This window comes from Panthera uncia, chromosome A2 (assembly GCF_023721935.1).
Source record: "Panthera uncia isolate 11264 chromosome A2, Puncia_PCG_1.0, whole genome shotgun sequence".
Taxonomy (NCBI): domain Eukaryota; kingdom Metazoa; phylum Chordata; class Mammalia; order Carnivora; family Felidae; genus Panthera; species Panthera uncia.
The window spans coordinates 2,856,215-2,881,467 of NC_064816.1; the positions used below are offsets into that span (position 1 = coordinate 2,856,215).

The 25,253-nt window shown below is 59.4% G+C and overlaps 1 protein-coding gene across 1 annotated transcript; it reads left to right on the plus strand.

Moving 5' to 3' along the window:
• The first annotated feature begins 9,792 nt into the window (after nt 1-9,792).
• Nucleotides 9,793-25,104, plus strand: ANKRD24 (ankyrin repeat domain 24). The gene is made up of 20 exons (XM_049643194.1): nt 9,793-9,831; nt 10,848-10,978; nt 11,055-11,143; nt 12,081-12,145; nt 12,673-12,730; nt 14,235-14,305; nt 14,494-14,600; nt 14,780-14,965; nt 15,439-15,478; nt 16,059-16,139; nt 16,276-16,383; nt 17,345-17,389; nt 17,484-17,582; nt 18,510-18,582; nt 18,772-18,890; nt 19,076-20,692; nt 22,638-22,805; nt 24,148-24,273; nt 24,455-24,520; nt 24,657-25,104. The coding sequence occupies exons 1-20, from the start codon at nt 9,793-9,795 to the stop codon at nt 24,732-24,734; spliced, it is 3,366 nt and encodes a 1,121-aa protein (XP_049499151.1). The 3' UTR covers nt 24,735-25,104.
• The last annotated feature ends 149 nt before the right edge of the window (nt 25,105-25,253 follow it).

Genomic DNA, 25,253 nt, shown 5'->3' on the forward strand with positions numbered 1-25,253 from the left:
GGGAGGAAGGCGGAGCCGCGTTCCGCCCTGCGCGGCCAGCCGCTCCCTCCAAGGCGCATGCGCCTCGCGTTGACGCCGCAGGCGCCATCTCAACTGCTGGCAGAGAGGAGCCCGCTTCCTTAGGTAGCGGGAAACGGGGCCAGCCGTCCACGTGAGAGTTCTGCAGTCACCTCTAAAGTGAGGGGCACAAGCGGCCGGTGCTCCCCTTTCTTCTTTTTGCAAATGAGTACATTGAGGTCCCCACGCCTCTCGGGACGACAGGGAGCTCGTGCTTCTAGTCAAGGCTCTGTCTGCTGCACATTTCAGAAGTTTACAAAGTCACGAATACCCTGCGGGGTGGGGGTGCGGGATGTGGGAGGGTCTTGGACGCCGCCCTGAATTACCCGAACGTTATCCAGGTGGGTGACAGTCTCCACCCAGCCGGACTGGTGCACCGCTAGAGAAACTGCTCAAGGCCATTGGGGCTGGTGGCCTTGAGGATGCATTTAAGAAACACGTGTTGAGCACCTACTGAGTGCCCGGGAAACACCGGGGAACAAAGGCGGCACCTTGCGGCGAAGATGGACACAAGTGACCGGGCAGTGGTGACTTAGACCGATTAAGGTGCCATGAGGGCCCCGAGCCATATAAGGGAGCTCAGCCTGGGTGCCTCCGGGAAGGCTTCCTGGAGGAGGCGGTGTTGCAGCAAAGATCCAGAGAGTGAGTAGGAGCGAGCAGAAATGAGATGGGGCGAGTGAGCCGGTTGGGAGTGACATGGGGCGCAGACAGGGCGCTGCTGGCGAAGACACAACGAGGACAAAGGCTAGGAGGAGAGGTGGAGGGTGGTGAGAGAACAGTAGGTGTCTTCCCGCCTGAGCTCGTCGGCCAGCAGGCAGCCCCGCAGCCGGCTCGTCTCCTCCCTCTGTTCACCCCCGGCCCCCTGGGGCGGCTGCCCTCAGAGCCGATCGGGTGTCACAGCTGAGCGCTTGGAGCTGCCGGTGTGACTGGTGGCCCGGCTGGGAGCAGGTAACTGGAGCCCGCCGTGGGCGCGGAGGCCGGGTGCTGGAGTCCCTGGCATTGCAGGAGGTAGGAGAGGAGGAAGTGAGGGAAGCTTGGGATGGAGACCCCCGCCTTAGGGCCTCAGCCTCTTGCCTTGGAGCCCTGGTGTGTGGGAGAAAGGAGAGGTGTGTGTGTATGTCCTAGCTGTGCTGCCGAGCTACCCAGACACGCTGACAGACAGACAGACAGACACACACACACACACACACACACACACACACACACCTCCCACTTCCCAGCCTTTGCACTGTCTAGGGCACTTACCTTCTTTTAACGGCTGCCGCCCTGCTCAGCCTCCTGCCTGGCCACTAGGTCCTGCTTTATATATCATCCCCTCTTCCAGAAAACCACTCTCGTCCCCCAAGCCCATGGCTTCCCTCCTGCCCTGGCAACCTGTGGACTCCCCTTGGCTATCTTATTACCTCCTGCTCTAGGTTTGATTGAGACAGAGGCAGAAGAGAAAGGGTGGGGTGAGTACAGTGTGGGTAGGGTGATTGGTGGAGGGGTGGGGGAATGAATGGGTGGGCAGCAGATAATAGGGTGGGTAGGTGGAAAAGTGGATGGATGAATGCGAGGGGGGGGGTGGATGGATGGGTGAGTAGACAGATGGGAGGAGGGCTTCGAGAATTCACAGGCAGGATGGACGGGTGTGGGACATGCCTTCATAAAAATCCCACTCGGGGCGGCTGGGTGGTTCGGTTGGTTAAGCCTCCGACGACGCGTGACTTTGGCTCAGGTCACGACCCCGCAGCACACGGGATCAAGCCCCGCGTCGGGCTGCACGCTGGCCGCGCGGCACCTGCCTGGGATTCTCTCTCTCCCTCCCTCTCTCTCTCTCGAAATAAATAAACTTAAAAAAAGAAATCCCACTCAAGAGGAAGGAATCCCAAACAAGCCTTTGTGCCAAGAGGCCTCAGCTCTGGGCCTGGCCCCCAGGGGCCCCTCATTGTTCAGGAAGACGGTACCAGCCCAGACCACTTCCAGCCTACGAAGCCAGGGCTGGGGCACAGGAAGGGACCCAAGTAGGGGTAGGGGAACCCAGTTGGGGGGAGTTAGAGTTCAGCCTGTGGACGACAGGCAAAGCTCATCAGAACACGGGATTTTGGAAATGGGCTGTGAAGGGTGAATAGGAGCTTACCAGAGACAATGGAGAAAAACGGGCACCCTGTGCAGGAATAACCACGCAGATGAGAGCTTGGAGACCGGAAAAGGCTTGAGCTGCTTCAGCAGGTGCGTTTCCTGCACACCTACTATATGCTAAGGACGCCACTGAAAACTGACCACGAGTTGGTCAAGAGGGGATTGTGTCCGTCTTTTTAAGGGTGAGGAAAGTGAAACTCAGAGGGGACAAGAGACCTGCCAGAGGACACACAGCAGTCGGGATGGGGCGTCCTGTGTCCCTGTCCTGCTCTAGGGTCTGAGATGGCCCAGGGAAGAGGAAGCTGTCCTTCTGAGAAGGGGGAGGCAGGTGGCCCTCCTGCTCACGGGGTCCCTCATTCCCACCCCACTCTGGTGCTTTCCCAGGTGGCCTGGGCTGAGGAGAAACGCCAGACGCTGGCCATGAAGACCCTGCGGGCACGATTTAAGAAGACAGAGGTGAGTCTGAGGCCGCTGAGATGCTCAGTGCCCCCCATCTTCAGGCCCTTGTGCCCCGGGGCCTGGCCGAGGAGCCCCTGGGCCTTTGGAGCATTGTCCTCTGCCCCTCATCGCATCCTTTTGGTGGCTTCAGTAGGGACCAGGCCACCCCCCTCCCTGTTCGGACCCTCCTGTGGTTCCTCACCACCCACAGGTTCAAATCCCCCCCTTTGGCTTCCCCTCTCCTCCCTTTCCTGTCTACTGCCCCCTGCTGTCCTCATGTCCCCACTGCTTCCTGTTCAGTTTCCAGCCCCTCCTGTTCCCTCCACCAGGAAGCCCTCTCCTGCATCGCTGCCTGTCCGACCCTCCACGGCCCCCACCCTGTTTGGCTTCAGTAACACTCTTCTTTGTCCCGAAGAATCTCCATTCTCCCAAGCTCCAGTGACCGCTTGCTTTTCTGAGGACTCACTTTCCTGGGGGACCCCCATCTCTTGCTTTTGAGGGGTTCGTTCAGCAAATGCTTGCAGGAGGCACTGTGGTGGGCGTTGAGGAAATCCCTGCCCCCGGTGGAGCGGACAGCTGAGTGGGGGGTGATGGGTACTAAACAGGATAAACAGCTGAAAAGGCATGTTTGTTGCCACAGAGACCAAGAAAAGGAAAGGGGACTGGAGCATCTAGGGCAGGGGAGATGGCTGCAGTTTTAAAGCAAGTTGTCAAGAAAGGCCTCAGCAAGGAGCTGATAATCGAGCAAAGATTAGAAGGGAAAGAGGGAGGGAATTGCGTGCGCATATTCCAAGAATTGCATCCCAGGCAGAGGAAGCAGGCAGTGCAAAGGCCCTGAGGTGGGCCGGAGCTGGCTCCCCATGCAGCCATTCCTTGGACTGTGAACTCCCCAGGAGAGATGCTCTGTCTTCAGTCGTACTCACTCCTCCCTGACTCCCTCCCCCTAAGTCCAGGGCACAGACTGAGAGAATCTAGGGTTAGAACACCCTTTTGTGCCTGGCCTTGGTCACGCGTGACTTCACACTCGCCACAGGAAGAAACCAAAGTCTGGAGAGGTTAACTCGCCTCTCCCAGTCACAGGACAGAGACCCAGGTCAGCTGGCTCTGCTTGACTAGCTGGGTGACTGCGGGCCTGTCACCAGTCCCCTGTGGCCCCCTCAGTTTTCCCAACTGACGTTATTTATTTGTTAGTTATTAAGCTTAACGTCGCTTTTCCTTTTATTTGAATTTAATTTTTTTTTTTAATTTTTTTTTTTTTAATTTTTTTTTTTTTTTAATTTATTTTTGGGACAGAGAGAGACAGAGCATGAACGGGGGAGGGGCAGAGAGAGAGGGAGACCCAGAATCGGAAACAGGCTCCAGGCTCCGAGCCATCAGCCCAGAGCCTGACGCGGGGCTCGAACTCACGGACCGCGAGATCGTGACCTGGCTGAAGTCGGACGCTTAACCGACTGCGCCACCCAGGCGCCCCTGAATTTAATTTTTAAAAGTTCAAATGTAACGTCAGTGAATTTGTTTTTATTTATTTCACCTAGCTTGGGTTTTATTCATCTTTTTTTTTTTTTTAACGTTTATTTATCTTTGAGAGAGAGAAGGACAGAGCGCGAGCAGGGGAGGGGCAGAGAGAGAGGGAGACACAGAGACAGAGACACAGAGACAGGAATAAATGGCTCATTAGCCCTATCAAATGTGGCCCGGAGTCAGCCTGATTCATTGTGGAAGGATCCTAAAGTTCTTCATCCTGTTTGGAATCAGTTCCTAAGTTGGACTGTTCACAGTTACCCCCCAAGAACTCCTGAGATGTTGTAGCCGGTGGTAAACCAAAGCGTATAATCGTTTAATTTCAAAAGGCAAATTATATGAAAATCAAATCCTTCAAAAACTTTGTGCAGTTTAAAACAAAAAGACAAAAAGCAAACCCAGACTCCTAATTTGGGAAGTGGGTGTGTTAGGGGTCTCACACAGGTATGGGGGTGAGTGGTGGAGGGCAGACAGGTGTTAGAAACCTCAGACCGGGTGTGTGGGGGGTGGGGGTGGTGTCTGGGAGGCAGGGAGGAGCCTGCGGAGAGAGGCAGGAGGGCGGCAGGGGGGGCGGAAGGGGGAGAAGCTTGTGCTCCATCCCCCCCACCGGGCATCTCGCTGTCCCTCCCTCCACCGGAGGCTCCAGTTTCTGGGCAGACAGCTGGAGTCAAGTTCAGCTTTTGTTCTGCCCGCTCCCCTGAGGGAAGAAAGCAAACACCCGTGACTTCGTGACTGCAGACGCACAGACACCCCCTCCCCCTCCCCACCCCACCCCCCTTGTCTCTCGGGGCTTTTCATTCCCAATTCTCAGGACACAGTCCAGCCACCACCCTCTTGCTCAGTCCTTCCCCACTCCTTTCTGCTGCTGCTGCTGCTGCTTTTTTTTTTTTTAATGCCTATTTTTGAGAGAGAGCGTGAGCGGAGGAGGGACAGGGAGAGAGGGGGACAGAGGATCCCAAGCGGGCTGTGCCTGGGACAGCAGAGAGCCTGATGCAGGGCCCGAACTCAGGAACCGAACCATGAGATCATCACCTGAGTGAAAGTCGGATGCTCGACTGACTGAGCCACCCAAGCACCCCGCCCCTTCTGCTTCTATATATTTTTTTTTTAATGTTTTTATTTATTTTTGAGACAGAATGAGACAGGGCATGAGCAGGGGAGGGGCAGAGAGAGAGGGAGACACAGAATCTGAAGCAGGCTCCGGGCTCCGAGCTGTCAGCACAGAGCCCGACGCGGGGCTCGAACTCACAGACTGTGAGATCCTGACCTGAGCTGAAGTTGGACGGCCAATCCACTGAGCCACCCAGGCGCCCCCCGCCCTTTCTGCTTCTTTAATACCAGCCTTTTCTCCAAGTCCCCAACACATCCTGATACCCGCTCTGAGCCTTCTTGGAACCCTTCCGGGCCTCAGTTTTTCTATCTGTAAGATGGGATTTAACTGGGAGCCGTGAGCCTAGTCCTGGGCTTCCCCCCTGCCTCTCCCTTATTTCAAGTTTTAGAAAAATCCCACAAGCAAGAAGATCGGAGTTTTTAGAAACCCATAGATTCCCAGTTCCTCAAGGCTTCCTGGAAAGTCTGTCTCGCGTGTTCATTCCCCAGAGTCACTATGTCTTTAATTCCTTCAACAGACATTGATGGGGCACCTACTATGCGCCAGGCCCTGTTGTAGTCACTGGAGATGAGGGCCAGCTTCACAGGACCTTCACTCAGAAGGGCCCCAGTTTGGTTTACTGCTCTCTTCTCGCCATCTTGAAACTCTCAATAATTTTTGAACAGGAGGCCCCCGCATTTTCATCTTGCACCAGGCCTTGCAAAATCTGTACCTGGTATCTATCAGCTGCGGATACAGTAGTGACTGAGGTGGACAAAGATCCCTGCCGGTGCGGAACTGACATCCTAGGGGGCGGGGTTAGACCAAAGGGAAACAACGTATTCGGAAGGTACCAGTGTGGCATCAGCTAGTAAGAACAGGGAGGAAAAAAAAAAAAAAACGGCTAATAAACCCTCTTCGGGCGCTGTCCAGTGCAGACGGTAGGAGAGGAACAGGCCTTGTAGACCGTGGGGGAGGGAAGGTGCTCCAGGCAGAAGGCATTGAGAGCGCCGAGGCCAGAACCAGAAAGGAGGCCACTGTGATGGGTCTGACCAGAGGAAATGGAGGGGAGATGGGCCCAGGAAGTTGCCAGGGGGTACTGTGTAGAGCAGGGGTGGGCAGATTCTCCCTGTGAAGGGCCAGGCCGTGATATTTTTGTCTTCAAGGGCCCTCAGACCTCAATTCTGCCAATGCAGCTTGAGAGCAGCCATTGGCTGCTCTGAATGGATGGGCCTGGCTCCGCCCCAAGAAAACTTTTATTTATGGACGCGCAATGTGAATTTCATGTCATTGGCACGTATCACACCACGAGATATTACTCTCCTTTTGATCTTTTTTTCCCCCCAGGCACTTAGAAGTGTAAAAACTATTCTTAGCTCTTGGGCCACAGGAAACTGGGGGAGGGGGGCTGGGATTTGGTCCCGGGGACCAGTTTCTGTAGAACCTCTTGGGCCCCGAGAGCAGTCTGGATTTTACTCGAGTGAGGTTGTGGAGGCTTTTGAGCAGGAGGAAGATGGGAGCTGACTGGGGCTTTAGGAAGCTGGGAGACAAGGGCAGGGGCTAGGAGACCAGGGAGGAGGTATCCCCAGATGGAGCCTCCAGTGACAGGGCTGGCCCACAGGCAAGATTGGGTACGTTGATCGAGTTTGCAGGGTTGGCTGGTGGGTTGGGTGCGAGAGACAGGAGCCCTCAACACCCACCCCTCCCCAACTGCTTATTACCAAACCCTCCATCTTCCTGCCCCACCTCTCCTTCCTCCGGCGCAAAGGTGTCTAAGAAGAATGCCAGACAGATCCTGCCTCCCGAGCCATGTCTGGGGACATCTGTGGTGGTCACATTGGGGGGTGCTCCTGGCTTCAAGTGGGTGGGGGCCGGGGATGCTGCTCAGCCCCCACGGCACCCATGCCAGCGCCCCAGCAGAGAACCATCTGGCCCTGAAACGTCCGCGGTGCCTGAGGGGAGGAACCCGGCTTTACGCCGTCTGTTGCATTAACCGTCCCATCTAGCGGTTGGGGAATTGAGACCCAGAGGAGGAGCGTGCCTAGGCCAAAGTCACAGTGTGGAGAACATGACCAAGCTGGACTCAAGCCCCCTCCTCCTGTCTGCAGTCACTGCTGCTAAACTCAGGTCCCGGAAGGCCATCGCTATACTCACCCCTACTCTCCCCTCTCATCCCTGTGTCCTCCCCCCTCCCCACCTCTGCTGGCGCCTTTGTGAATTTGCAGCCACATCAACAGGGTGGGCCATTTTGCAACCTTTAGTGGCTCCCCTGATGTCCCACATTCCTGGTTTCCCCCTCCTCCCAGGGACACCCCTCTTCCTCTGCCCTACCCTTCAGTTATGACCCTCATCCAGCTGGTCCTGGATCAGGGCACAGGTAACCGGGCTGGTTGAGGCGAGCGATAACTTCACGATTCCTCCTGGACGTGATCTTGTCCTTGCCACCCCCTAACTCGGGGGGGGATCCTGGCCGTCCTCTAAGTTTCAGCTCAGATGCCCTCTCTTCTAGGAAGCCCTCCCGGACTCCCCAGGGTCAGGAGTCCTCTCTGAGCTCCCAGCCGGCCTGGACTGCCCCCATCGCAGCCCCAATCACCCTGGTTCATCAATCCACGGGTGTACCTGTCTCCCCAGGGACCCCAGTGATAACAGCGGCATCTGTCTTGTCACCACTGGGCGCCAGGCCCAGTGCAGCACCAGGCATCCCGGTAGGACAAGCAGAGTCAGTAAATGAAATTCACATGGCCCAGAGGGCCTTGTGAGTCATTCATTCGCTCAGCAAACGTTTATCAACTGTCCCACCCCACCCTGGGGTGCCAGGTCTGTGCCAGGGAGGCCTCAGCCTGGCCCTGCGGTCAGGAGGCTCCCAGTCTGAGAAAACAACCAGCGAACACAGACCCTACCAGCCCCTTGGGAGGAGCTGTGTCCACTCTGCTTTCCAGTGATTTAACTGACCACCTACTATGGCCTGTGTCCCAGGATTCAGCATTAGACATGCACTTGGGCGCAAGCACACCTTTGACGAACGAATCCGTGTTTATCGCGCCTACCGGGCACCAGTGAGGGCTTTGCACAGAGTACCTCATTAGTCCTCTCGCTAACACCGCGTGCAGTAGCTACTGTTTGTTTTGAACCCCATTTTCCAGATGAGGAAGGCGATGTCCAAAGCAGGTAAGTACCTTGACTGGGTCGCACAGGCGTTAAATGTGAGGGGCCTGGGTGCAGGGCCCTGGTTTCAAATTCAAGTTCGTCAGACTGCTGGGTCCCACGGGTGCAAGAGTGAATGAATGATGGCAAGGCAGCAGTGGGAAGCTGCGTCCGCCGCCGAGAGGGCTCAGGCCGGAGTCACCTGCGACCCGCAGCCAGCTCAAACGAGGCGGAGACGACGCAGGCGGATCCCTGGAGATCCAGTGGGAGCCCGCGGGGGCGAGGGAGGCGGGCCTCGTTCGCCGCATCCCCCTCGCGGCAGGAAAGTCAGGTAGTGCCCGGGCGGCACTGCGCCCCCAGAGCCTAGCCCCCCCCCCTCCCCAGCACGACCCGTACCGTGGGGGCGCGGCCTCCGGGAGGGGGCGGGGCGCGCGGGCACCCCGGACCCTGACTCCTCCAGGCCCCCTCCAGCCCCTCCCTCCGGGTCCTTCCTGCCCCGCCCCCGGCCTCCTCCAGCCCCTCCCTCCCGGTTCCTCCAGCCCCGCCCCGGCACGACCCCTACCGTGGAGGCGGGGTCTCCGGGAGAGGGCGGGGCGCACGGGCAGGGCGGTGGAGCTCGGGCACTCCGGACCCTCACCCCTCCAGCCCCGCCCCCAGACCCCCTCCAGCCCCGCCCTCCGTGCCCTTCCAGCCCCACCCCCGGGCCCCTTGAGCCCCTCCCCTCGGGTCCTTCCAGCCCCACCCCGAGCCCCCTCCAGCCCCGCCCTCCGGGTCCTTCCAGCCCCACCCCGAGCCCCCTCCAGCCCCGCCCTCCGGGTCCTTCCAGCCCCACCCCCGGGCCCCTTCAGCCCCGCCCTCCGTGCCCTTCCAGCCCCACCCCCGGGCCCCTTCAGCCCCTCCCTCCGGGTCCTTCCAGCCCCGCCCCCAGACCCCCTCCAGCCCCGCCCTCCGGGTCCTTCCAGCCCCACCCCCGGGCCCCTTCAGCCCCTCCCTCCGGAGGCCTCTACCCCTCCCTCCGGGTCCTTCCAGCCCTTCCCTCCCGGTTCCTCCAGCCTCTCCCCAGCACGATCCCTACCGTTGGGGGCGGGGGGGTCTCCGGGAGGGGGCGGGGCGCGCGGGCACTCCGGACCCTCACCCCTCCAAGCCCCGCCCAGACCCCCTCCGGCCCCCCCCCTCCGCCCCCTCCAGCCCCTCCCCCCCAGTCTCCTCTGGCCCCTCCCTCCGCCCGACCCCCACGACGCCCCCTGCCCCGCCCCGGCCCCCTCCAGCCCTTCCCTGCGACCCCCTGTCCCTCTCTCCGGCCCCCTCCAGCCCCTCCCGCGGGCGTTCCTGCCCCTCCCTCCGGGCCCCCCTCCCAACCCCCCGCTCCGGCCCGGTGGCCTCCCGGAGCACCGAGCCGGGCACCTGGCGCCCTGGCCGCCATGAAGCAGCTGTGCGTGTGCGCCGCCGCCTCCTGCGCGGTAGGGCCAGGGGAGGGGGCGCGGGAGCGGGCGGGGCTCGGGCCCTCACTCTCCCCTCCCTGCCCGCCCCTCCCCGCCCCTGGCTGGGCCAGGACCGGACCCCCGCCCCCAGACCCGGGAAGGACCGGCAGTGAGGGGGGTGCGGGAGGAGGGGGGCAGAGGTCGAGGGATGGATATTTGGGGAGACATGGGGATGTTTGGGAGGCAGCTTTGAGAACAGAAGGGGACACTGGAAAATGTAGAGGGCATTTGGAGGGACAGTTTCGGGGACCCGTTTTGGGTGAGTTCATTTGAGGGGATAATTTGGACTATGTTTTAAGGAACCATTTTCGGGAAAATATAGTGACATTTGGAGTATAATTTCAGAGAACATTCAAGGGATATTTTTGGAAGGACATTTTTAGGCCAGATGTTGGGGTCATTTGGGGGGATGATTTTGGAGAAACTTCGGAAATTAGGGGAAGACGTTTTGGAATGTGTTTCACGCTACGGTTGTTTAGAGCACGGATCTTGGGACATTTAGGGGACAATTGTGGCATTTCAGGGACAGTTTAAGAAGGATAGATGACAGATGTTTCTGGAAGACATTTAAAGGGACCCTTTTAGGGGTTCCCATGGGAAGATTTTGGAGGTGGGGGTGATGTTTGGAAAGGTGGCTTTCACTAAAGTGCTGGCTGGGGACAATTTCTGGAAAGATGCCGGGGGGGGATTTAATGGGACATTGATGGTAGTGGCTGTTGTATGGACCTGGGAGCGGACGCTGGGGGATGTAGGCTTGGGGGACGCTGTCTCAGACCCCCGCCCAGGACTACCTCCCCCTGCAGCTGCGGCTCAGCCCCGCTGACCTTGGCTCCTGCCCGCCCTGTGGCCCCTGCCCCATCCCGAAGCCGGCCGCCAGAGGCAGGCGCCAGGCAAGTGCCCAAGGGCAGGCAGTGAAGCCTGGAGCCCCGGCCAGGGGGGAGCAGGGAGGGGGCCACGATCGCCCGGCCCCACTCTCCTCTGGGTGTGCCCTGTAGAGCCAGGAGTGGGGCAAAAGCGACGAGCGACTGCTACAGGCGGTGGAGAACGACGATGCTGCACGGGTGGCCGCCCTCATCACCCGCAAGGGGCTGGTGCCCACGAAGCTGGACCCCGAGGGCAAGTCCGCGTGAGTGCCCGCACCCTGGGGGTGGAGGGATGCGGGGCGGCCATCCTGCAGCTGATCCCTGGCCTCCGACCTCCAGATTCCACCTGGCTGCCATGCGGGGAGCAGCCAGCTGCCTAGAGGTGATGCTGGCACAGGGCTCCAACGTCATGAGCACCGATGGGGCAGGTACTGCCTGCTGGGCCCCGGGGGAGGGATGAGGAGCTCAGACGGGGGGCTCAGCCCGCAGGTCCACTCAGGTCCCGCTCCCTGGCTTCAGCGACCTGCTGAAAAAGCGGGGGTTCCGTTCAGTGCCCCCCACCCCGGGAGGCACAGGGACTTGTCAGGCTGCAGTGAACAAGAAAAAAGACTGTATGTAGCTGGCACCAATCAAGGTGAGTCGACAGCCCGTGGGCGGGAAGTGGCCAGGACCCAGATAGTGGTTAAGGCAGAGGATTTCGCTGGAACAGAGGATTCCCTGAGCTTGCGAAGTACCTGGGGACGGGAGAATAACAAGTAGAATTTGGGGGGAAGGGGGAGGTAGTATCTGACGTATGGGGAGTAGCTGGGGTTTAGGGGTAGCTGGGAGGAGCTGGAACCAAAGGAGAGTCTGGGTGTATGACTTAGCGAGGGCTCTGAGGGAATGTCTGATACAGAAGGCGTGGCCAAAGGGAGTGGCTGGGGCTCTGGAAGTAACTAGGGGGGGGGAGCATGGCCCTGGCTGAAACTTCGGGACATCGTAGGAGGCACAGGCCGCCCGTGGGATAGCAAGGGTTTGTGGATTAGCGGGAGCATACACAACAGCAGGATTCCGAGGGACAGGGCTGGAGCTGCATGTTGTCCGGCACGGAGGGTGGCTGGGGACGTGGACCGTGGCTGGGGCAATAGGGCCTGAGAAGCGGGGGGCTGTGGAGTATAGTCGAGATGATGAGAATGTCTGGGACACAGACTAGCTGGCGCCTGGAGAGTGTCCACCTGCGGGGAGTAGCACGGTTTGGAGAAGTACCTGGGGTTTGGGGCGTCCACGGGACACAGAAACTCCTCGCAGATAGTTGACACAGATTTGGGGAGCAGCCAGAAGCTCCTTGAGTATGTGGAACCCTAGCGAACCCCCCCTGCCTTTCAGGTTACAATGCCCTCCACCTGGCGGCCAAGTATGGGCACCCACAGTGCTTGGAGCAGCTGTTACAGGTCATTTACCCCCCGTGTCAGATACTCCCCTAACGGAGATACTCCCTTCCCCTGGCTACCCCTGACTTCTAGCAGTTCCCTGAACCGCGCCCCCCCCCCACCAGCTACTCCCTGAACCCTGGGTGTGTCTTAGCCTCCTTTGCTCCTGAGCCCCAGCTACTCCCTGGACAACCAGATACTCCCTGAGTGTCCAGATACTTCACACACCCGAGATATGCTCCCAACACCAGGTATCTCCTGAGCCCCAGCTTCTCCTCAAACCCTAGGTGGTGGCTACAGCCACTCTCGGAGCTCTCGTCAAGCCCCCAAGCCCCCAGCTGCTCCTGAACTCCCAATGAGTCCCTCTGTCACCAGTTTGCATGAAAAAGCGAAGAGAGTCACTTGGGAGTCCATGAAGAGGTGGGGTCCGCGGAGTGGGCACGGGGAGGGAAGAGATAGGTCGGGAGCCTGAAATACAGCAGAGCCCAAGAAGGGGCAGGTCCCAGTTCCTGGAGAGCCTCCAACGACCCACACCCCTCCCTCCCCAGGCGTCCTGCGTGGTGGATATCGTGGACAGCAGTGGATGGACGGCCCTCCATCATGCAGGTGACCCAGAGGGTGCTGGGCTGGGGATGATTCTACTCCGGGTCCTGGGGGACTGGCCGTGAGCGTTCTGCTTCCTTCCTCCTTTTTCCTCACCGAGTCCCTGCTGTGCGCGAGTCCCGGGCTTAGCATTAATCCTCAGGAACACTTTGAGCCCCAGTCACCCCATCGGACAGGCAAGGTGGTTGAGGCTCAGCCACGAGAAAGCGGGGAAGACTCAGGCCGTCTGACCCCCAAGCACCAGGCCTGGGCGAGAACGATGGTGGTGGTAAGGACAGTGACCAGAATGTACTTTCCTAGGGAGTCTCAGGAAGGGCAAAGATCCAAGCATCCTTCATAGTCCTTGAATCCAAACTCCTTCCTGAGGGAGGCCAAGGGACCCGCCCGCTTGAACCAGAACCCGACCCGGCATCTGTCCACCATGCCCATGAGATCAGGGAATGACTTTCGCTCATGACTCAAGAAATGCCTGACCTTTTGGAAACACAGAATAAGCTGGGATTTGCTTTGGGGGTTTTAATCGTGGGTTGAAACTTCCGGGCAGTTGGCGTGTGCTGCCACCTAGTGGTCACACTGTGGAAGCTCAGCCGGTTATTTCATTCAATAAATATTTAAGTTCCTGCGATGTGTCAGGCTCTGTTCTAAGCACTGGGATTGCAGCAGAAAACCAAATGCCGTCCCCCCTCGAGCACACAGCAGATAATCAGATAGGCCTTCTTGACATTTCTTTCTTTCTTTCTTTCTTTCTTTTTCTTTCTTTCTTTCTTTCTTTCTTTTTGACAGAGAGAGAGAGGGAGAGAGGGAATCCCAAGCAGGCTCTCAGCTGTCAGCACAGAGCCCCACGCGGGGCTCGAACTCACGAACTGTGAGATCATGACCCGAGCCTTGACCGACTGAGCCCCCCAGGTGCCCCTCTTGTTGACATTTCTAGTGATGCCATGAAACCCTTCCTCCTTTGCGGCTCTGGACCCACAGTCCCCCCCCTTCCTTGACCTTACAAGGCTGTTTCTCGCTTCACGGCTCCTAAGAAACCTCTACCCTCTTCCTTTTCACCTTCGAGACTCAGAACTCAGGTCAAACCCCATGAAGCCTGCCCAGGCTCAGCTGACGTCTGATCCCTCCAGTGAACATTACCAGTCTCTGTATGAGGCTTGGCCCATGGTAGGCACGTACTGCAGGCTAAAGCGAAGAGAGGAAATGCATAAAAATTAGCCCAAACTTCCACCTTAAAAGAGAGCCATGATGGGATGTGGCAGGAACTCGGGGCAGGGAATTAGCAGACCTGATCCTAGCTCTGTCTCTTACCCTACTGGCTGACCGTGCACCTGGGTGGGCCTCAGTTTCCTCATCTGTAAAATAGGGAGGCGTACCTTTGCTATTGCCCTCCCAGGGAAGGTAGGAACTTCTGTCACAAAATAAGGGATAAGAATCACACCAGGCGGAAGGCCCGCCCCCCCCACCAAAAAATGTCTAAACCTTGCCTTACCTACCCTCCCTCTTTTTCCAGCGGCTGGCGGTTGCATTTCCTGCTCAGAAATCCTTTGCTCTTTCAAGGCACATCTGAGTCCCCGAGATCGGGTGAGCCTCCGGGAACTTTTTGGGAACTGTACTTGAGGTACGCTGTCACCAAGTGGCGGCATCCCAGGCGCCCATTAAAAAGCGTCAAAAGGGTCTGGAGTGAAGTTCAGGGACAGTCGTATGGGCTTCCCTACCTCCCAAGGTCGGCCTCTCACATTTTGTCTCGTCCTTCCCCTGATTCCCACCAGTCAGGTACAACGCCCCTTATCATAGCCGCTCAGATGTGTCACACAGATCTGTGCCGCCTCCTCCTGCAGCAGGGGGCTGCCGCAAATGACCAGGATCTGCAGGGCAGGTGAGTATCTCCCATCCCAGTTGGCCCGTTGTATGCCGTGTGACCTTGGGCAAGTCTCTTAGCCTCTGTGGGTGGGGGATCTAGTTGCCTCTTCCCCTCCCCCACGCAGCCTGGGTATGGAGGAGGGCCTGGGGGTTTGAGAATGCCCTCGCTTCCTCAGCAGCCCCCTCTCCTGGCAGGACAGCCCTGATGCTGGCCTGTGAGGGGGCCAGCCCCGAAACAGTGGAGGTGCTGCTTCAGGGCGGGGCCCAGCCGGGCATCACCGACGCCCTGGGCCAGGATGCTGCCCACTACGGCGCCCTGGCGGGAGACAAACTCATCCTGCACCTCCTGCAGGAGGCAGCTCAGCGCCCCTCACCACCCAGTGGTATGCACCCCTGCCCACCCCCCCACCCCCCCAGGCACCGGCCAAAGCGAATCTCCTTCCCTTTCTCCGCTGGAGACAGTTTCAAGGTATCCCTCTTTACTGCATCGTAGAAGCATGCCTCCGCCAATGCTGCTCAGAACAGTTTCAAGGGTCCCCGGAGCTTTTAGAATAATCTGGGGGGTCCACTCTGCTTTCCTGGGTCATCCTTATGCTCGGATATTTGCCTTTCCTAAGAATTGGCACCCCGTACCTGCCCCATCCTGGAGGTGCCCCGTCCTCCCCTTTTGAGAGTTTCAAGGTCCCTTCTATCAGCAGCTGCAAACGTAGTCGAGTCCTGCTTTAAAAGTCCTGACTCTTGGGGAATTGGGAGCCCACTCCTGCCATAAGTCCCTTGGGCTCACTAGTGCCCTTCCTAGGGCTGGGAAGAGAGTCCCTAAAACGGAGTGCCTGACCCTGCTTCCCTCTCTTCCCTGCCCTCCTAGAGGATGACTCAGGCGAGGCATCATCTCAGGTATGGATCCCTAAGCAGTGAATGAGTCGTCCCCCTGCACACGCTACCTTCCCCCTGGTCCCAAGCTTTATGGGGAGAGAAGAAGTGGACTTCTGTCCCAGGGTTGTGACCTAGGAAGATCTGTTTGGGATGAATGCTTCCTTCAGGGTATGCTGTTACCAAGTGATAGCAGCATCTACAGCATAACTCTCAGAAGTGGGTGAGAACACTGGGGGGGGGGACGGGGCCAAATCATGGGGCTGGGGCAAGGAGGCAAGTCTGGCCTCTTTCTCTCTCCCAGCCGTGTATCATCTCAGCTCCACGGGGAAAGGGAACTCGTAGACAATTTGGTCTGGTACCAAGTACCGAGGCACAACGAGACGCTGGGAGTAAAGCATAAGATCTGGAACGTTCCGGAGATGTGGCCCCTTTTATGCTGGGATAAGTGAGGACCGGGGAGAGGCAGGGTCTTGCTCGGGCTCACACGGGAAGTGAGGGCAAGGGCTGAGGTTGATGGCGGATAGCGGGGCCCTGCTGGCCCGGTGTCTTTGGGTGAGAGGCTGGCAGGTTCCCCACGGGCTTCCTCCACCCCTTCCCCCAGAACTCTGTGTGCAGCCACGAAAAGCGAGGGGCCCCCAAGAAGCGGAAAGCGCCTCAGCCCCCTGCCAGCATCCCCATGCCGGTGAGAGGTGTCCCGGCTGTGGGGGCGGAACAGGGGCGGGCGGGGGGCGGGGGGGACAAGGTCTGGCTCAGATATGGGAGGGGACAGCCCTTGGGCCTCATGTGAAGATGGCGGGTCCCCGGGTTGGGGGGAACAGGATGATCGCGATGCCTACGAGGAGATCGTGCGGCTGCGCCAGGAGAGGGGCCGCCTGCTGCAGAAGATTCGGGGCCTGGAACAGCACCAGGAACGGAGGAAACAGGAGGTGAGGGGCCCCAGAGACACAGGCCTGGGGCTCAGCCTGGGGTGGAGTGCAGTTTTGTGGGGAAGACTCCCCCTCTCTCTCCTAGCTCCCTCCTCCCTCCCTCCCCCCTCCCTCACTCTGCTCCAGCCACACGGGCTCCTTTTGGCTCCTCCAACACGCCTGGCCTGGTCTTGCCCCAGGACCTTTGCACGTGCTGAGCCCTCTGCTTGGAACACACTTCCTCCAGATGTTCCTGTGGCTTCCTTCCTCTTTTCCTTTGGGTCTTTGCTCAGAAACCGCTTGCCAAAGACGCCTTCCCTGTCCACCTTATATAAAACTGTGACACCCCGGATTCACTACCCAGTTCCCTTCATTTTTTCTTTCTTTCTTTTTTTTAATGTTTATTTATTTATTTTGAAAAAGAGAGTGAGAGCGGGCATGTGTGAGTGAGGGAGGAAGGGAGAGAGAGAGAGGGAGAGAGAATCCCAAGCAGGCTCCTCACTGTCAGTACAGAGCCCGATGTGGGGCTCGATCCCACAAACCACGAGATCATGACCTGAGCCGAAACCAAGAGTCGGACGCTCAAGTGACTAAGCCCCCCCAGGCGCCCTGAGTTTCCTTTATTTCTATTCAAAGTGCTTACTGCTATTGGACATGACGTACATTTTATTCATGGTCACCCATTTGACTATAAGCCTGTGAGCAGAGCCATGGTTGACCGGGATGGGCTCACAGAAGATGCTTGATGAATATTTATTGGATGAGCGAATATTTGAGTGAGGCAGTGAATGAATGAGCGGCCCCAAACAGGGTCTGACACTGAATAAATACTTCGTGATGAGTCAGGGGGCAGAGCAGTGCCGGGTGCGCAGGAGGTGACACAACGGACGTCTGCGGTCGGGATGGAGGGCTACTAAGCAGAGGCGGGGAGGAGAGGTCCTTCTACCCGGATTCAAGCCCCGTCCCCTCTTCTTCCCGTCAGCTGCCAGAGACAGAGGCCAGCTCCCTACACAGCCTGGAGAGACAGGTAGGTGGGAGCCGTGGGGAGAGCCAGCCCTGCCAGCCGCCCCCCAGCGTCTCCTCCTGGAGGCTGGCCGAGCCCCCCACTGCCCTCCTTCCAGGTACAAGAGCTGCAGCAGCTGCTGGCGGAGAAGCAGGAAGAGAAGGAGAGCCTGGGACGCGAGGTCGAGAGTTTGCAGAGCAGGCTGTCCCTGCTGGAGGTGGGCGGGGCCTCTCCCCTGCCGGAGGTGGGCGGGGCCTCTCCTGCTGCGGCTACAGGACAACCACACCAATACATATACGGTCTCTCACGCGCACAGCCACACTCCCAACAATCAAACGCCGCGCAAACGTGCCATCACAGGCAACACGCCCACAGACACACGGTCCGGACACAAAACGGACACGTCTCAAAACGCATAGCCTGTAGGCACAGAGATGAACGACCACGGTCATCCGCGCGTGGCCCTGCCCGTAAAGCTGGCAACCACAGCAAAAGTCTGTGAATGCATAATCACACACGCACCCTGGATACACTCAACGTGTGCCCAACAGGCGCTTCTCATCCGATCACACGCGGACGACGGGGCCACAGATCCGTGTACACGCACGTGTATTCTGCAAAATACGTCCGTTCGCAAACATAGGTACATACACAAGCATGCCCGCGCTCACGGACACACACACGTTGAAACACTCACAGACACGCCAGACTAAAACACAAGCACAAAATCACACGTATCCCAGGAGCTCACACGGGAGGGGGGGGGGGGGGGGGGGGGCCACGCCACACGCACGTGCTCACCACAAACCCACAAACCCTGAGCCACCTGATCCGGGACTCGCGCAGACACGTGACCCCAGCGTGGACTCGCAGACCCTGTGAGGACACAGCCCGCACACCCAGGCCGCACATAACGACTCCAGTCAGTGGGCTGTGGTCGCGTGTTTGGGCTGATCGCCGCTCCTCCCCGGGGGCCCAGCGTAGCCCCACGGCACACAGTAGGCACTGAGTAAACTCCGTGGGCCAAACAGATCCCGTCTGATGCCCCGGGGGGCAGTGTGGGGGATGCGCACACCCCTGTCCACTCTGAATTTGGGGAGGGGAGGGGGACAGGACCCGAGCTGGACCCCGTCCCTCCCCCCAGAATGAGCGGGAGAACACGAGCTATGACGTGGCCACCCTGCAGGATGAGGAGGGTGAACTGTCTGACTTTCCAGGTGAGCCCCAGCCCGTCCTCCCTCCCTGCCCCCCTTGTCCCTGGGGTCCCCGGGAAACGGGGCCTTGACCCACAGGCACGGAGAGAGTGTGAAGCTGGGAGGGAGGTCGGCCCTCCTCCACTGCTCCAGACCCCCAGCTCCCGTCCCCGTGGCCCAGGACCCTTGGGGCTGACTCTGTGCGCCCACCAGGGGCCGAGGCTCTGCTCTCCAAACGGCTAAGCCCCTCGGCCCAGGAGCTCTTGGCGTCGCTGCGGGAGCAAGTGGCCGCACTCACCAGAGAAAACCAGGAGCTGATGGAGAAGGTCCAGGTGGGGAAACTGCGGCACCGGCGGGTGGGGTGGGGACAGATCTGAGGACCCCAGGGACCGTCCCCGGGGGGAGGCGGGGGTCAGCGTGGGCACGTGGTGAGTCTGAGGGCAGGGAAGGTGGCGGCAAGGCCGCTTGTGCCCCCGTGGCCCCGAGCTCCCACCGGCTCCCTGCTACCACCTCCCAGATCCTGGAGAGCTTTGAGAAGGATGAGAGGGAAGTAAACGGGTCAGCCGAGGTCATCCCCCTGGCCCTCTGTGACTCTCTCCGGGCTGAGTTTGACCAGCTCCGCAGGCGGCACGCCGACGCCCTGCGGGCACTGGAGCGACAGGAAGCACAGCGCGGCCCTGGAGAAGGGGAGGCGGCCCCTGGGGAGGGCAAGAGCACGGGAGTCAAGACCACCAGGGACGACGGGCCAATGGAAATGGAGCTTAATGGCACCACGGCTCCGGGAACCAAAGTTAACGGAGGTGAGGCCACAGACGACGGGGCTGCAGGAGATGAAACCGTGGAAGCGGCATCCACGGGGGCCGAGGCCACGGAAACAAACCCCACGGGCGCCGAGGCCACGGAAACAAACCCCACGGGCGCCGAGGCCACGGAAACAAAACCCACGGGCGCCGAGGCCACGGAAACAAACCCCACGGGCGCCGAGGCCACGGAAACAAAACCCACGGGCGCCGAGGCCACGGAAACAAAACCCACGGACGCCGAGGCCACGGAAACAAAACCCACGGGGGGCGAGGCTGCAGAAACAGAGGCTCCAGAAGAGGGAGGAAACCCAGAAGCCGAGGCCACAAAGCCAAAAGCCGAGGAAGCAGAGATGAAGGCCGACGGAGTGGGTGAGGTGGAGGCGGAGCTTCCGGGCACAGAGACCACCCCCGTGGAGGCCACAGCCCCGAGGGGCCCCCTGGGCGCCGTCCTGCACCCTGGTGCTGCGGAGGCCTCAGAACAGCTGCAAGCGGAGCTGGAGACCAGGATCCGTGGCTTGGAGGAGGCCCTCCGGCAACGGGAGCGGGAGGCGGCCGCCGAGCTGGAGGCGGCCCACGGCAAGCGCCAGGCGGCGGAGGCCGAGGCTGGACGGCTCCGGGAGCGGATGCGCGAGGCGGAGGGGGGCGGAGCCTCGGGGGGCGGCGGCGGCGGCGGCGACGCGGTGCAGCTGCGAGCCGCCCTGGAGCAGGCCCGCGAGGACCTCCGAGTCCGGGACTCCCGGCTCCGGGAGCTGGAGGCGACCTCGGCCCGGCTGGACGAGGCCCGCGCCGGCCGCCTGCTGGCCGAGGAGGAGGCCCGGGGCCTGCGGGCAGAGCTGGCCCGGCGGGAGGAGGTGCGGCTGGAGCAGAGCCGGGAGCTGCAGGTGCTCCGCGGGCAGCTGGCCACCGCCGCGGCCGCCGGGGAACAGCAGCGGGCGGTGGCCGCCGAGCTGGGCCGCGCGCGGGATGCGGCCGAGGCCCGGGCGGCCGAGCTGGCGGCGGCCTGCGAGGAGGCCCGGCGGGGCCTGGCGGAGCTGCGGGAGGCCTCCGCGGCCCTGCGTCAGTCGGCCGTGCCGGCCTCCGAGCACCACCGGCTGCAGGAGGAGGCCCTGGAGCTGCGGGGCCGGGCGGCCGGCCTGGAGCAGGAGGTGGTGGCCACGGGCAAGGAGGCCGCCCGGCTGCGCGCCGAGCTGGAGCGGGAGCGCGCGGGGAGCGTGGCCCGCCTGGAGCACGAGCGCGTGGTGGGCGCCTTGCAGGCCGACGTGGCCCGGCTGGAGGGGCAGCTGGAGGAGCTGGCGCGACGGCACGAGAAAACCAGCGCGGAGGTGTTCCAGGTGAGCGCGGCCGCCGCACCCCCACCCCCCTGGCCTTGGCAGTCTGACCTGCGGCCGCGGGGCGTGGCCACCCCATTGCTTTCGATCCTATAGACCCTTGACCCTCGGCGGTGTTTCCAGGTGGATGGCCGACCCTGCAGCCCTTCGGATCTCTTGGGTGGTTCCGTTTGTGTGTCTTTTTAAAAACCTTTGGGCCGTTTTGAGCCCATCATTTTTCTTTTCTTTTTTTGATTTCCTTTTCTTTTTAAAATTAAAAAAAAAAAAAAGTTTACTTACGTTTGAGAGAGAGACAGAGTACAAGCAGGGGAGGGGCAGAGAGAGAGGGGGACACAGGATCTGAAGCAGGCTCTGTGCCGACAGCAAACAGCTCAGTGCAGGACTCGGTCCCACAAACTAGGAGATCATGACCTGAGCCAAAGTCGGGCGCTTAACCGGCTGAGCCGCCAGCCCCATCATTTTTCGAAAGGTTAGGGCTCTCTGTGGTTTGTGTATGAAACCTCCGTGCACCCAAGGTCACAGTGTCTCTCAGAAACGTTGTTGCTTTAATTCCAGTCACATTTACCCTGCATCTTTGAACGGTGTGTATGGTGTGAGGCAGGGATTGGGGCCCACTCGTTGTTTTGTAACCACTGACGGTTTTACCTGACATCCATCTTCCCCGCTGGTTCAAAACATCCTGTGGTTCCCGGCGGGCTGTTTAGAGCTTGTCGTTTTATGATCGTTCTCAATGCTTAAGCCCGAAAGTAGGAGGATGTTACACCCAGAGGCTTTTTTTCACTTCATTTATTTATTTTGCGAGAGGCAAAGAGAGAGTGACTGGGAGAGGGGCAGAGAGAGGGAAAGCAGGAATCCCAAGCTGTCAGCACAAAGCCCAAGGTGGGGTTCAAACTCACAAACCACGAGATCATGACGAGCCAGGATCAAGAATCAGAAGCTTAACTGATTGAGCCACCCAGGCGCCCCTGCCCAAAGATTTTTTTCATCTAATATTTTGAGCCCAGTAGATTTTGGTGCTGAGTTATCGTTGCTTTTCTTTCTTTTTTTTTTTTTTTAATTTTTTTTTTAACGTTTATTTATTTTTGGGACAGAGAGAGACAGAGCATGAACGGGGGAGGGGCAGAGAGAGAGGGAGACACAGAATCGGAAGCAGGCTCCAGGCTCTGAGCCATCAGCCCAGAGCCTGACGCGGGGCTCGAACTCACGGACCGTGAGACCGTGACCTGAGCCGAAGTTGGTCACTTAACCGACTGAGCCACCCAGACACCTCTGATTTTTCTCTCTTAATTGTTAAAGTGTAGCCAGTCTGTACTGAGTAGAACCTCTACCTATTATCCTTGTTCCCCCGGAGCCAATATTTCTATAAAGGCCAAAGTTCTCCCAGCCTCCAGCCCACGACCAGTTTTTGTGAAGCTGACATTGCTCCGATCTTGGTATTTTTGTGAAAATGCAGTCATCGTTTGGATGTTGGTTTGCTTTTCCTCCAAAGCCTTCTGGTTTTCTTTCCTGTTGTAAGAAATCTATAAACCTTCACGACACGGAACGAGAAAGGAGCATCAGTAATGACGACAGCGCAACAACTCAAATATAGCACTTCCTGTGTGCCAGGTGCTATTCTAAGCAGATCTCCTGTATTTGTTCATTTTATCCCCGTTATCACTCTGTGAAGTGGGGGCTGTTATTACCCGTATTTTACATATGAGGAAACTGAGACACAAAGAAGTTAAGTCAGTTGTCTAAGGCCACACAGCTAGCAGGTCAGAAGTCTCTGGCAGAGTCAGAAAGTTCATGGTGCCCAGGAAGAACCCCAAACTGCCCTGAGTCAAAGTCCTCAAGGTCAAAACGGGCTTGACTGTCCTCAGGCCAGAATAGAAGCATCAGAAGACTCTGGGTTCCAGGCATCTGGGATCCACATGTCCTTGCGGTCACACATGGGCTTGGGCTGCAGGTCCAGAGGGAGGCGTTATTCATGAAGAGTGAACGTCACGCGGCCGAGGCCCAGCTGGCCACGGCAGAGCAGCAGCTGCGGGGGCTCCGCACCGAGGCCGAGCGGGCACGCCAGGCCCAGAGCCGTGCCCAGGAGGCCCTGGATATGGCCAAGGAAAAGGACAAGAAGGTGCGTCCCCTTCTCCTGTGCTCACTTGAGGGGTTCCCACTCAACAGAGGTTGGGGGAAATCCAAGAATGTCCCAGATGAAAGAGTCTTGGGAGGTCGTCCCATTTTCCAGATGGGAGACGGAGGCACAGAGAAGGGAGGGCACAACTCAGACACACGGGCTACTGTTGTAACTATGAATTATAACTACAGTAACGTTTATTGAGCACTTACTGCATGCTGGGCCCCTGCCATGCCTTTGACATGGACTACGCATTTAATCCTCATATCAGCTTCCCATAAGATTGGTGCTTTTATTGTCCCCATTTGCGGAAATGAGGCACAGAGAGGTGATGCCACTTGCCCGAGGTCACACAGCCATGCAGTGGTTCGGGCAGCGTTTGAACCCAGGTTCCCAAGTTCTGGTCTTGGGACCAGATGTTCTGGTCCCGGGACCAGAACAATGATGGCTAACAGCAGCCTGTGGCTATTGGGTGGAGCGGTTTTCACACCCTATCGCTTTTCCTTCCCTTCTAATCCCGAAAGCCAGAAGGCATCCTTATTCCTGTTTTCTAGATGAGCAGGCCGAAGGTCTGAGAGGCAAAGTGAGCGGCTCAAAGTCTCACATTGTGTCACTGGGCAGCGGATGTGACTCCCAGAGCCCCAGGTGCATTGGCACCGGGTCACCCAGCCCTAGCTCACTGTGTGACCTTGAACAAGTCAGTCGACCTCTCTGAGCCCAATACCGCCTCTTGCAAAATGAAAATAAAATTGTGGTAGAGATTATGGTGGATTTGTTGCAGGGTCTGTCCCTCTCCGCACTGGTGACACTCGGGACGGGTCACCGGGGAGCCGTCCTGGGTGCCGTGGGGGCTGAGCAGCATCCCTGGCTTCCACCCCCTCCATGCCAGAAGCACCCCTGGTGTGACAACCACAGATGTCCCCAGACATCTCCTGGAGTCCCCTGGGGGCAGAATGGCCCCCTGGTTGAGAACCTCTGATCCACAGTAGAATAGTACAGCTCTGCATTTATTGAGCACCTATTGTCTGCCAGGCAGAGTTTAGACTTAACCTCTGTTCAGAATCACAGTGACCCTCCAAGGTGAGAATTGTGTTTCCCCTTACATTACAGAGCAGGAAACTGAGGCTCGGAGGGGTTGAGTCATCTTCCCGAGATCTCCTGCAAGAAGGGGATAGGGAGGGGACCCAAACCCAGGGCTGCCTGGCCCAGCGCCCCCCCCCCCCCAGGCCAGGCTGCTTTTGGCCTCCCTGGAGAGGTCCAAAGCCCCCACCCCCTATGCCCGCCCAGGCTCAGGGTGCCTTGATGCCCCCTCATGCCCCACCCCCACCCCACCCCCCCCCAGATTACAGAGCTGTCCAAGGAAGTCTTCAGTCTCAAGGAGGCACTGAAGGACCAGCCGGCCGCCCCAGGCCTCTCGGAGGTGGAGGCCCTCCGGGGCCAGGTTAAGGCTCTGCAGGAGCAGCTGGAGGTGAGGGCACAGGGCAGGGATCCCCGGAGAGGGACGGGCCGGCGGCCATGGGAGGAAAATTATTCAGCATTTTAGCAGCTGTCACCCTGGTGCGGGGGCTCTGGGTCTCCAGGGCGCGGTGGGGCGTGTTCTTGGGGAGGGTGGGTCCCGCTTTCTGAGCCCCCCTCCCCCATACCCACAGCAGGCTGCCAGGGACCACAGCGCAGTGGTGGCCTTGTATAGGAGCCACCTCCTGTATGCCATTCAGGTGAGTCCCGCCTCCAGGGGGAGGCTGGTGGGGGGAGAGCTTCCGGGCCTCCAGGGGTGGGGAGGGAGGGAATGGGAAGACGGGGAGTGCCCAGGCTCTCTCTCCGCCCCCTCCCCACCCCGCCCCCCACCCCCAGGGTCAGATGGACGAAGATGTGCAGCAGATTCTGAGCCAGATCCTACAGATGCAGAGGCTTCAGGCTCAGGGCCGCTGAGCGTCAGAACACTGGCCTTCCGCCCGCCAGGCCCCGCGCAGGGGTGTCCGGGCTCCCGCACTGGCCTCCCAAACTCGCAGACCAGCCTGGGCCTTCCCGACCGCCCCTGGCTGTGTCCACTGCCCCACTGGCCCCCCTGCACACACTGGCCAGTGTCAAGGCCGGCCCTGACCGCCCCCCCCCCCCCACCGGAGAATCTGTGGTCCCCTCTCCCGCGTCCTATCTGTCCTGTCTGTCCCGTAGCCAGGCAGCACCCCGGACCCCAGAAATAAAAGCTCTTGGAGCCAAGGATGAAAGTGTGTGGCCTGATCGCTGCCCCCCTCAGGGAGGGGAGGGTGGCCACGAGCAGGGATGAGGAGGTGAGGTGCTCACCCCCCCCGCGCCAACCACATGGTCCCCGGAAGGAATGCTGTGTTCGTGGTGTCGAAGCTCATGAGGAACAAACCACCCAGATGTCAAGTGAAGACAGGATCCGTGTCTGCCCGTCCTGTGTCACTTTCCTCACCCTGAATCTTGCCT